This window comes from Spea bombifrons, chromosome 5 (assembly GCF_027358695.1).
Source record: "Spea bombifrons isolate aSpeBom1 chromosome 5, aSpeBom1.2.pri, whole genome shotgun sequence".
NCBI classification, from domain to species: domain Eukaryota; kingdom Metazoa; phylum Chordata; class Amphibia; order Anura; family Pelobatidae; genus Spea; species Spea bombifrons.
This window is the reverse complement of record NC_071091.1, coordinates 36546558-36559731: the sequence shown is the minus strand read 5'-3', so window position 1 is coordinate 36559731 and position 13174 is coordinate 36546558. Positions and strand designations below refer to the sequence as shown.

The 13174-nt window shown below is 36.6% G+C and overlaps 2 protein-coding genes across 3 annotated transcripts in view; both read left to right on the top strand.

Annotated features, from left to right (window-relative positions):
• The window catches only part of VPS41 (VPS41 subunit of HOPS complex), a 55677-nt gene that overhangs the window by 17184 nt on the left and 25319 nt on the right, over window positions 1-13174 (top strand). For both annotated transcript variants that reach the window (XM_053466357.1, XM_053466358.1), the window contains exons 7-15: window positions 3306-3368; window positions 4844-4909; window positions 7017-7136; window positions 8058-8204; window positions 8567-8633; window positions 9622-9719; window positions 10553-10682; window positions 11135-11250; window positions 12490-12546. In XM_053466357.1, coding sequence (XP_053322332.1) covers window positions 3306-3368; window positions 4844-4909; window positions 7017-7136; window positions 8058-8204; window positions 8567-8633; window positions 9622-9719; window positions 10553-10682; window positions 11135-11250; window positions 12490-12546 — 864 coding nt within the window. The remainder of the gene's footprint in view (window positions 1-3305; window positions 3369-4843; window positions 4910-7016; window positions 7137-8057; window positions 8205-8566; window positions 8634-9621; window positions 9720-10552; window positions 10683-11134; window positions 11251-12489; window positions 12547-13174) is intronic.
• On the top strand, window positions 435-1152 carry LOC128496638 (protein pitchfork-like). Its single transcript, XM_053466360.1, has one exon. It carries the CDS (start codon window positions 494-496, stop codon window positions 1073-1075), a length of 582 nt encoding a protein of 193 aa, XP_053322335.1. The 5' UTR covers window positions 435-493; the 3' UTR covers window positions 1076-1152.

Sequence of the window (13174 nt, the reverse complement as noted above, 5' to 3'; positions counted from 1 at the left end):
GAATATGTACATAAGTATTTAAACTGCAGTTTAATAGTCCTCTCTGAATTTATCAAAGCATGTGGAATATTAAAGATAACATCTGGATAAATTGGTTTGTTTATACTATAGAGGCACCTAATAGAGGTCTTTCCTGCTGTTAATAAGACATAAAACCAGTAATGAGTAGCATAGCTTCCTAATGGGAACCATGTTTGTGATGTTTGTGTGATTTTAACAAAAAAAAATATATATTTGAGTCATTTATTTTAATGAAATCTTTTCACGTTATGAGTATTGCGTGATTCACACTCCTTTTATTTGAGGGAATGTAACTTATCCCAACTCAGGGGGAATCCTGAAGCATACCGAATGTATTTCTTTGAATTGGCCTTGCAGTTTTCCTCAGTGTTGTGTGAAAGTTCTATGTTGTATTGCACAACAATGCACTGATGTGTCATAAGAGTCGCTCACATATCTAGAAGAGCAGAGTGTGAAAACACTTGCCAGCAGCATGGAGAGGAAGGCAGGCGCTCGCAGAAAAGTATGCTTCGGCAGCTCACAACCAAGGAAATTGTTCCCAGCTCATTGTGCCCCAGACCGCATGGGTATAACTCTACCCCCCATAAGAGGAAACCCACATCTTGGACCAGGGTGCTATTTTAAGGATGATGATGATGATGATATCCCCCATAAATCCACCAGCTCAAAAAGATATCCTACGATGGGAGCCAGTACGGCAACCCGCTTCCCACCAATTAAACAGGTGCAGACTCCGGGCCCATCAGAATATCAAAAATTTTGGACCCAAACACGCAAATCTGTGCCATCCTACGCACCTTTCAATAGCGGTACGAAGCGGTTTCCAGATCGAAAGCTGGATTATTCTTCTAACCCAGCCCCTGGGACCTATAGCAGCAACATCGAGATCGGCAGGAGGGTGCAGTGGCCGGGAAGATTTGGATCCCCAGATTGGTCAGCTGTGCCAAGTCTAAAGAAGAGGTCACTGAGATCGGAGCTTCCTACAGACAAAGAGTTCCGAAAAAATAGGAACCGGGTGGCGTACCTGAAGCTCTATGAAGCAGACAAGAAATAATCTCACGTGTGTTTAGACGTTATTAGCTGTGTAAGAGTAGCAACTAAAATGACATACAATAAAAAATAAAAATAAAAAAAAAAATCTGTTTTTTATTTGATCATGTGAACATGTTCTCTTGCTTCTGTTATTGTGAAATATAGACACACACTTTAAATCATTTCTTTTAAGGAGAGTGGATGAGTCAACCGTTTATTGCATCTTTTCATAATTAAAACCCTGCGTATGTCCTTCAGTATTACTGTGTAATTTTAACAGAATTGCAGTCCCTTCTTCCATGAAAATGTTAATGGGCCTCTGGAATAATTTTTAGAGCTCGCAAGCAACATATATATATATATATATATACACACACACACACAATGGTTCAAAAGTTTGCTGTCGCTTAGGTGTGTTCATGGAAAGCAAGGGGAGTTCTAGCCGCTTAACATAATTGCAAAAAGGATTTTCTAATAACCATTTAAGCCTTTTAAGCTTAAAGCCTTTAAAACGGTCATTTGTAGAGATTTGATCATTTAGAATAGGACAAAATTGTGACATCATTTTCTGTAAAGGATGTAATCATCTAACAGCAGCACAGTCTGGTGTCATTTTGACTGTAATCATAGCACGTTTCATGGTAATATTTAACCCTTTTTAAAGGTGGAATGCTACCATTCAGTGGCAGACTCAAATCACAATGGAAGTAAGCGAATGACCATTGCATCCTTAACATACAAAGAATTAACAGAAAACACCCCAGCATTACCATTAGAGCATCTACAAACCTCTGGTACGTGATGGAAGAACATGTTAATAAATAGTGACAAGGTAACAGAATATGTACATAAGTATTTAAACTGCAGTTTAATAGTCCTCTCTGAATTTATCAAAGCATGTGGAATATCAAAGGTAACATCTGGATAAATTGGTTTGTTTATACTATAGAGGCACCTAAGGAGTGGCGTCACCTTAGCGTATAGATGCATATAAGGTGTCTGTAAGAGACAGATAATAAAGCATCTATTATTAGAGGTTCTAGGGACGCTTCAGCCTTCATATGCAGTTTAATGCATATAATAGCGGAGAGGTCCATTTCAATTTCTGTTGTGTCGCTTTTCTCATGAGCACATCCACTGAAAATCATTCCCATTGGCTTCGGGCTAAGAGTTCTGTTGTACAGAGCACTGGTGAGACCTCACTCGGAGTATTGTGTACAGTACTGGACACCGGATCTCCGGAAGGATATAGATATGTTGGAGAAAGTTCAGAGAAGGGCCACTAAAATGGTTCATGGATTACAGGATAACACTTACCGGGACAGGTTAAAGGATCTTAACATATATAGCATGGAAGAAAGAGGTGACAGAGGGATATGACAGAGACATTTAAATACTTAAAGGGAATTAACATGATCAAGGAAGAGAGTTTATTTAAAAGAAGAAATACTACCACAACAAGAGGGGCAAAGGTTTAAAAGTAATATCAGGAAATATTACTTTACTCAAAGGATAGTAGATGCATGGAATAGCCTTCCAGTAGAAGTGGTATAGATTAATACAGTAAAGATGTGTGGATGGAGCCATTTATTTGTAACTTTTTCTTATTGGCTATTATGTAAGCCACTACATTATTATTAGTATTAATTTTTTAGTTCTGATATTATAACTATACAGTTTTTTTGTAATTTATAAATGTATGCAATTTACACCGCACACTATGCATTTATGACAGAATCAACACAATAATTTAAGAACTGTACTATTAAGCTTAAAATGCAGGTGATCTGCATGTGTTATTAACCACTATATAACAATACAGATGAACCTATATAAATATAATTAAGCATGTCTTAGAGTTACGCAAAAATCGACTTACACATAGAGTTACAGAACAATCCACTTATGTGCTATTTATTGTGTGTGACCCTCCCCACAAAAAAAAAAATATATATATATATTACTAGCTGTCAGTTAAAATGAATATTATGAGTTTTGCTATATACATCAATATTGGAAATGTATTTAAAGGGAACATTAATTTCGAGAAAAACTATTAACATTTCTTAATATTTTATCTAGTAGAAAATATTTAGTCATATTTAGAAAAAAAAATCTTAATTTGTGTTAGTTGAAAATGCAATAGTTCATTATACATGTAATGAATGAACATATAGCACAGTGATGATATTAATGTTTTAAGACAAATATTCTAAGTAAGATCCACTAATGTTATTTTTTTTTTTTAACAGGTGCAAGTATTTGGGTTATACTCAAGAGAAGGATTGCATGAAATATTTGACTGTCCAATTAAAGTGAGTATTTTCTGTGTATGTTTTTGTTATTATTTCTTGCTAGACTTGTGCACATGCTCCAAAAGCGATTTGAATAATTTTTTCTTTTTTAACTATTCATTTTCGGTTAGCAAAAGGGTGGTGACTCCCCTGCTTTTTGGAAGTTCTACGAGTGACCATAATGAAGACAAATTTGAAGAGAAAGAGAAGTGTTTCTGCAACTCTTTCTCCGTGAATCTGTCTGGGTTATTCTGACGTCTCAAAGTGCTTTGTCAAAAGGACAGAGCAACAGGGACAGCCTCTCCTCTCACCTTTGCCGAAGTGCTGTGGGAGGCCAAGTTAACGGAGTAGATAGCGGGGCTCAGCGGACAAGAGAGAAAACATAACATAAGAAGACATAAAGATATAACTTCGAGAAAGCAGAAATGAGACAGTGACACGGAAGCAGTCGACGGAGAGGTTAGGGAGACGTTGAAAGAGAGCGTCTGTGAGAAAGAGAATGAATGAATAAGAGTGAGTGAGAAAAACAACAAAATGGAATGGAAAATTTTGAATTCTCTGCTTCGTTGCTTTGGCCCGTTCTTGTATGATGGTCACTGTAACAGAAAATACATACCATAGCTTTCATGTTTTCCCCTGGTGTTTGCTAACTGTGCCATGGTCTAGGGAATAAAACTATAGGTTTTGCTGGACTTTATAAATTAATGCAGTTCAGTTGTGGTGTTTATCAATACTGGGCTGTGTTTTTTTTTGTTTTTTTTTTTAGAGCACAACACATTTTGAGTCGTTCAAGGGGTTGGAATGTTGATTGGACAATTAAAAAACTGTTGTCTGTGGCTAAAATTAATCATTGGATGTTTGTAGCACGCAGGGTAGTTTTCTCTTTAATGCTATAAAAAAATCCACATTTGTATCATCACCAGGGGATGGCAGACGTATTCAACATTTCAGGTGTCCAAATTGGTTCAAATATTGTCGCATCCAGAAGAGGTCAGGGGCACTTACCTGCCTTGCCCAATGAGCCATCTTGCAGCACCCAGGTTCATTGAGCCACAAGGTGATGTGATGGCGGTCTCTGTTGCAATAGCACATACTGCCATTGGTTTTACTGCTCCCTGGTGCAATCAGGGTAGGTCAGAGGATCTCCTCAAGTGGCCCATGATGATGCTGCCTGCAAAAGCTATGTAGGAGTGTGCGTGACTATGCTGCAAAAACCTGGTCACTTGGGAGGTATAAGTCAGGACAAGGTCTTAGGGCCACCTATGGCATCTTGGTACAGGAGAGTTCCATTTGAGGTTGGCAGTTTTCAGGGGACAATCCCTAATTGATACTGCTTAATGGGGTGTATCTTTAGTCCCTGTGAGTATCCCTTGATACCACTGAGACAAAAAAAGTAAATTATATCCCTAAATTAGTCATAAACATGATATATTCCCAGTGGCTTGTTTTTACAGCATGATGATAAAAACGAATGATATATATTTTTCTAATTACAGATCGTTGCGGTACATCCTCAGTTTGGAAAGTCCAACTGTAAGCAGTTTGTAACTGGAGGAAATAAGGTAGGTCCGTCATGTGTTTTAATGCCTTAGTTGTTATATGGTTGTGTCAATTATGAGTATAAAAACTATTACTGTTCTCTAATAAGGTCCCTGAATGGTATGTTAGAATACAGCTGGTGTTGTGTGTGTGATGATATAGAATGTTTAAAAGTATCCAATCAGTAAAACTGTGTGTAGTGGTTTAGAAACATAGATACATTTATTAAAACAAATACAAAAAATAAATACAAAAAATAGGGTCAGCTGCAGGGCCCTTGCAGCTAGACTCTAAAATAAATTGCATAAAATAACTTTCCTATAAGATCTATAAGGGTATCTCGTTATGATAAAATACCATATTTATCGGCGTATAACACGCACTTTTTAAACCAAAATACGAAGTTAAAACCCTACCTGCGTGTTATACGCCGATAAATCCTAGAGCTGCACGATTTGCAGCGACGTCTCCCTCACTTCCGGTCCTGGGGAGGGTGCGTGTTATACGCCGGTGCGTGCTATGCGCCGACAAATACGGTAGGTATAATTTTTTTTTACTCCCCATTTTATACCTATTTTATCATAACGAGCTACCTATTCTGTTTACACATTGTGTCAATTATGCCATCCCAATCTCCTCTAGTTGCTTGGTTGTTATTATTATTACTATTATTATTAATATTATTAAGTTAAAATCAAGAGATTTGTTAGAGGCACTGAAGAAATACAGCTTTTGTAGAGGCATGGGCCACTGTAGTTACGCCAGTGGTAAGGGAAATTATTTTATATGGCAGTGGCTTCCAACCCAGTCATCGTGGCTCACTAAAGGGGCAGAATATAGTAATTACCCTGTATTCCAATTTCCTAAAACCTGCACCATTGTTTTTCTTTTGCACTGGGTTTGGGAACCACTGTTGCTTATAAAGCATATAGGAGGATGTTTAACAAGGTAAGTGCATATTATTGTAACCAACAGGTTCCAATGCATTAGGGCAGCCATGCTACTACCAGGCAAATGTGGAGTTTTTTTACACTCAATTTTCCATTTTACCTTAGGAGCACTTTGCAATTTGCATAAAATGTTATCTGCCTATGACCCTTGCGAAGTGCAACATTTTTTTAAAAAACTTAGCTCATGAGACCCGAACAAAAGTAATTTGTAAAGTAATTATTTTGTCCAGGCACCCGTGGGTATAAGTACCATGTAAATTACCCCACAAGATGAGCTCTGTAGGTCAAAGAAGAAAAATACAAAATGTTAGCCTCGGACAAAACTTTGTCATTTTGTTTTCTTGTATTTTGGCACCATCTTGTGCCAGAAGAACAGAATGCACTTTTTTAACCCATACATTCTTTAGAACTAGACAAATATTGTGTGCCCCGTTAGCCAATTTGCCAACTATTGGACCTATGTTTTTTCCCTTTAGGTAGGCAAGACTGATTATGGGTGTGTGCAGGGGTTTTATTTTTATTATTTCTTTTATTTCTACAAGCACTGGATACAAAACAAAGAAAAAATATTAAAATAGATTGAAGGTGATATCAAAAAGATGGATAAATATCGAATTATTATTATCTTTTATTTATATAGCGCCAACAGTTTACGCAGCGCTTATTACAATACATAAATTCAAGGGGTAATACATAAATTCAAAGAAAACATTTAGCCAGCGTTATGAAATTTCCACTAATACCTTACAGTAACACAAACCCTAACATTCTACACTTATGTACACACATGCAGACACCATGCACTAATACACACACACTATATGCTCACGTACACACTCATGCTAATGCCATACTGTAACAAACACAATACCATACACGCTAACACCACACTCTTACACACGCACGCGTTATCCAGCAACACAAACTGGCTAACACAATACACATAATGCTTCAGGATTTGTCAAACCCTTTTAAATATTTCTTAAATTGTACGTACAATTTTATAAAAGAATAAAATAATCAATATGTCCATCATTTTTCAGTAAAGCATCATTAATTCAAAAATATTCTTGCCGATTGAATTCTGTTTTAAAAGATCATATATCCATACAAATATGTGTGAGGACTATGTGAAATGTGCTTTTCTTTGTATCTAATTTTTTCCACTTTTGTTCTATAGCTGCTATTATATGAGAGGACTTGGTTGAATCGTTGGAAAACCACTGTCTTGCATGAAGGGGAAGGGAACATAACTAACATAAAATGGAGAGGGAATCTGATTGCCTGGGCTAATAATATGGTAAGATTCCGGTTAAGGGGGCTTTACTTATGGGACATACATTATAGGCTACATATTTATTACTGTACAAGCTTTTAGCTTCTTATGCAAGCCCAATAAAGGTAAGCTCCAGGCATCATATGTGCTTTAGTGCAAATGAGAGCTCAGTGGTCTCTTTAAAGCCTTGTGTGGTCCCTTTGCAAATTAATAGAGATGATTCTGCAGAATGCTGTCATATGTATTTTCTTCTTTTCTGAACACGTCTTCTCCTGCGGTTTCCCATGTGAAATACTCACCACCAGTAAGCTCCAAGGCTAGCTTTCAGAGTAAAGGTCTAGGGATGGGGGGAGGGAGTCCTATGTGCCACATTTAGTCCCTTTGATGTTGGTGGCCATGCTTTCCTGATGCGGATTGACTGCTTTAAGCATCTTCTTCTAAGATAACTTTTCCTTTTGTATAAAACAGGTCTAATGAATGCATATTAAAGTACTTACAAAGCAACGGCAAAAACACTTTAATGCTCACATACCATTTCTTTAAATGGTTCACAACCTGAAGACAAAGACACCTTCTTAACATCTTGCTGAGATGGAGAACTTACTTTTATGCTCATATCTAAACTCAGATATATCCCAATCTAATAGCTGAGCAGTTAAAATTACCAGTACTTGGTAGCATCATCCTGTACCAGTTTTAGTGAATGATACCAAGGAACTTTCCACACATCCCTGGTATCTGCAGAAGCTTTGAGAATTATTATGTTTATGGGCATTTTCGTTGCAGTAAATAACCAATAAAGCTGATCAAACTTAATATAAGAATGAATTGCTAGAGAGAATATCTATCTTAAATCTGTGGTCAACATGGCAGATCATTTAACATAACAAATATTTTGAAAATATAAGGTGATATGTATTGCTATATAATGTCTTCTGTTTTTAGGGGGTCAAGATATATGACATAATGACGCGTCAAAGGATTACTAATGTGCCTAGAGACGACGCAAGTCTCCGTCCCGACATGTATCCCTGCAGCCTGTTCTGGAAGGATAATTTGACCCTTGTTATAGGATGGGGAAAATCTGTCAAGGTATCTGTGCTGATTTGAATACTTGCTTACAGTGCTCTATCAGAGATATCTTCTGTGATTTTAAAATATGGGCAGTAACCGTCACAGTAGTAACAGTAATTTAGTGAATAATATCAAGAGTACCATGCCCGTTTGCCTAAAAGAGGTTAAATCCACGTATTTGGCGATTTTTAAATGGTTCCAACCAATAGTTATACACGTTCAGTTGGCTCGTATCCAAGTTTTGTTTTTCAGAACTGTTGGTGAAGATAATCAAGGGTCTTCTTTAAATGCCATCTACTATTACTTTCTATTCAATCTATAACAATTCTTTTTGTCTGTTCTATGGAATGTAAAAGTAACTTTTTGTTTTTCCTTTTCAGATCTGCTCTGTAAAGGAGAGGCATGCCAGTGAACTGAGAGATTTGCCGAGTCGTTATGTTGAGATAGGTATGATTAGGCATCGTTAGACAATGACAGATTTAATGTTGTTTTTATTGCACTATTGTTATTACATCCAAATAGTGTTTGGCTGGTGAATAGGGCATCTTGATAATTTCCTTACAGTAGAATTGTAGTTCTTATTTATGCGAACAATCCTAAGAGCTTACAAAATACAGATATGTTAGTAAGGCCGGGCTGACGCACACTGTCAAGGTTTAATTCAAGGCCTTCATTTTCCCATTCTTTGTAGATCAACCCTTGTTCCAATCCTGTAAGCAATGTCTGAAAACCCAGACATATTTTCAGTTTGCGGAATAATACGTTAGAAAGCTTTCCTGGTAATATTGCCTTTGCATGAATGAAATTCTGGCATCCGCGCCTCACATGTCTTCTCTTCAAAACTAATGGAAAGGATGGTGCAATGGATGGAAGTAAAAGGGTTAAACCTGGGTTATTTCTAGGTCGGAACTTATTTGCAGCGTAGTTTGTATATTGTAGTGTTTAACGTTGAGCAAAATGTAAAAGAATTAATGCAGTGTGATTAATATACAAAAAATGTACAGTACAGTGTATTCCAATTGTGAGACCATTTATAACAGGTAGCGGAATCTGACTCTTAACAGCTTCTCACACCATTTTTAAATCATGGTTTCACATTTTTTAATCATGTTGTCTCTCCTACTGCACTACAGCAGTGGAATTTACATAATGAATTTTCACAATTGTGGAGAAGAGACCTTACACATATGTCATGTGTTTTGATAACACCTTGTGTACCCAGGATTTTCATTTTGGCCATTATTGGGCAAATATTGCACGGCGGGCATTATGGTTTTCAAACTACATTTTTTCCCCAAATTTAGCATGGTAGACCAAAAGCTACAATAGTGGTCACAGGTATCAAAAGCTGAAATTTCCATAGACTTTTGTCAGATTGTGTATTTTTTTGGATGATTTATATTGTTTTACAATTTGCACTTTTTTTTGTCTGCAGTTACTCAATTTGACACGGAATTCTTCATAAGTGGAATCGCCCCGCTCTGTGATCAGTTTGTTATGCTTTTCTTTGTAAAGGAGACGTCTGATAAAGAGGTAATTAATTGTATTCTTAAATGTATTTGGCTAGAGGAAACAACAGGAAATTGTTTGCTCACTGGAGCACATAGTAACTTGTGAATTTAGACGAAGATTGGAAGTAAAGTAAAATATTTTATTGTACTATAACTTACTGCTATATATTTATTATACTTATAACAGATTTACTGCCACATAAAGCATCAACGGGTTCAACAGTTAATTCCCAACACACAGCCACATTTTTCTGAGTTGACTCTTCTAGAATGATCATGTCATTTTCCATGTCCATATGCAACATAATTAGATATAATTAGGCATGTGACATATGCAGCGGGATTTCCTATGCTTGGATGTTTACTTCCGACTTGAGTTTGAATGTTTTGCTGCACTGCATGCTGGGAGAAAATATTGTTGTACTTACCACACACATGTCCTTGTTTCTTCTTTAAAAAACTTCCTACAGATATTACCTTCCATCAAATAGGAACATAGAATTTCATTGCGCGTTAGAACCATTGAGTCACATAAAATGCCACGTGATCTGGTGGCATTCTGTCTGTCTAGGCCTATACTTGTCATCTGGCTAACCTGTGAAATGCCATGTTGCACAATTGCCTTTACTGGGCCTCAAGAAAAAATGTTCAGTCCTTCAGTGCATAGTCTTCAGTGTCAAAACCAGTCCGTCCCTGTTACTGTCCGTGTGTGTTTATTGTTACACTGTCCCTAATGCAATAAAATCAGATCTTCATGTATTTATTATTGACCAAATATGTTCTACCATAAATCGGCACAAATGAGCATTTGTTATGAAAAGCACAGGTTTTGAGTGGCTAATTCATTTTTTGCAGAACAAAGAGTTTTGTGCTAGACCACGTCTTGATATTATTCAGCCGCACCCAGACTCCTGTGAAGAAGTCTCATCAGATGCCATAACAGTGAGGGGCTTTCAAGAGAATGAGTGCCGGGATTATCGTCTAGGTAATACATTTCATACAGATTTATGCCTCTGGCATAAACCTAAACCATTCATATAAATATGAATTGTCTCTAGTTAACTCTCTTAGTTATCATTGGTGTCACATAGGTTGAACTAAATTCTTTAAAAGCCGAAACATGTCTCTGTAATTAATTGCCAGTAATTGCCAATATTACTATTATTCCCAATTACAAATTCCCCCTACTGTCGATCTCTGGAGAGCAGTCACAAGCGACATAGCGAGAGATTTTGCCTCTCACAAGATGGAGGCAGCCATTAAAAAATAAACAAGTTCCCAAGAGGGTCTCTCCAGACCTTCCTGAGAACTCGGCTACCCTGCAGGTTGAATACAGTACTGCATTCAACTATGCAAGTCAATGGAGCCCAACTTATCACAACATTAACATATACACAATAATGTCATAAATTGATGAAATACATTTATTTTTTGTAGAGTATGCAGAGGGTGAATCATTGTTCTACATAATCAGTCCGAGAGATGTTGTTTTGGCAAAGGAACGAGACCAAGATGATCACATTGATTGGCTTTTGGGGAGAAAGAAATACGAGGTAACCCTAGACACACGATAGATACTCATAAACAGAAGTACAGTGTTTATTCTGAATTTGTCTGTCAGTGTTTTATCCATATAGCCATGCATTCATCACTTGAATTCATATGCATGCTGTTACAACCTTAGTGGACTTTTTCTGTCAGGCCTTTTCCCAGCAAAAGATACAAACATATGTGGTAGTCTTAAGTTGGGTCGGGACCCGGTAGTTTTCTAAAATATTGTGCTGTCTTTTTTTTTTTTTTTTTAAGCCATATTAGTTATGTTTATTTTAGCCCAATCTACAATCTATCGAGGAACCGACTTTGTACCGTTGCCATAAAGAATCGGCTCGTTGTGATGTTTGAGCTGAGGAAATCATTCAAAACATCAAGTTACTGACTTTGAAGTTGAGCTTGATTGCTGTTCTCCAAGTGTGTTTTAAGAGTCTAAGCGTAATCCATTGGCCAAAAGTTCCCAGCCCTCCGCTATCACCACACAAGTATGGTCATGGTTTTATGTGATATCACTGGACTGGATCACAGAAAAAAAAGTTTGGACAATGCTAGCAGGCATGGTATTTCAGATGCTTGCATCAGAGTTTTTTGTGAGGCATGTCAAGTGATTATTGAGAAAAGGTCTGCAAACCTTTTGACAAAGCCAAGTTTAGGATTGCTTATAATTGGAATGGGGTCCTAGATTAGTCTCATGGAGCCTGCTGTGTTTGTTTAAATCAATGTTATATTGTTTCAGTAGGGTATATCTTGGGTGGAGAAATATTTTAGTTATGATTGAATGTTGAGCTTCATGTTCTCTGCTGGTAGACAGAGGACAGTGGGGATACAAAGGAATACAGACAATGCGAAACACAGCGATCACAGACATTTTTACAGTTGGTTGCTGTCTTAACTCTCAAACCAAACAACTTAATAACAAATTGCTACTTGACATTTCTATTTTTTTGTATTCAGGATTTTGGGTAATAGATTTGTGTAGGAGTAATTCTAAAATGCATAGCCCTTTAAGAAAATATTCAACAGTTCTCATCTGTATCATATGTTTCTGAGCAATGAACAAGAACAAAAAATCAGTCTCTTCTGTTGTTTATTCAAATCATTGTATAAACTTGTAAATAGACAGTGTGACACTTAGACTTATTGGATTGTAACTTATTTTATGCACATTAAATTGCCGTAGAATCCAATTTTTTCAGCATGAGGATTCTTTAAAGCTATGTTTTTGTATACCCTACTCTTAGGAAGCTCTAATGGCTGCAGAGATAAGTCAGAAGAACATAAAGCGACATGATGTTCTGGTAAGTGTTTCCATCCATAAATAATATCTATTATTATCCATAAATAAACATTGGAGGCAAGTAATTAACACTATATTCCACAATTTAACGATGTATATTTAACAAGAAGTCATTTGTGTGAAAAGATCACCTAACTAAATTGTTCATAAATACTTACATGGTTACGATGGTAAATGGAGAAAAAAAAACAAATTACTTAAATTCCAATATACCTAAATGACCACAGAACAAAACTGAATCTACTTAATTCCTGTATTCCAATATCTCGATATGTGGCTGAGTTATTAAGGCCCATATACTAGAAAACTAGTGTACTCTCCGTGTTTTCTTACTGGTATTTTTTTTTCAATTAAAATAAACGCCTTTGTCTTTGTGCTATGTATTAAATATGAATACACATATTTTAAACCTAGACCTTGAATCTAAAAATCAAGGGGAAGAATATTTACCATTTCAGGACTTTCTTCCTGGGCTGAATGCTCCCAATCAATAGTGTTGCCATTAGCACATGACATTCATACCTAACTGTAGTAGCATCCTGCCATAGATTATAATAAATTGGATAATACCTGGAATCCACCAGTTGCACTGCTTTAGAAAAGGTAGAGTTATGCCAACAAAAAAACAA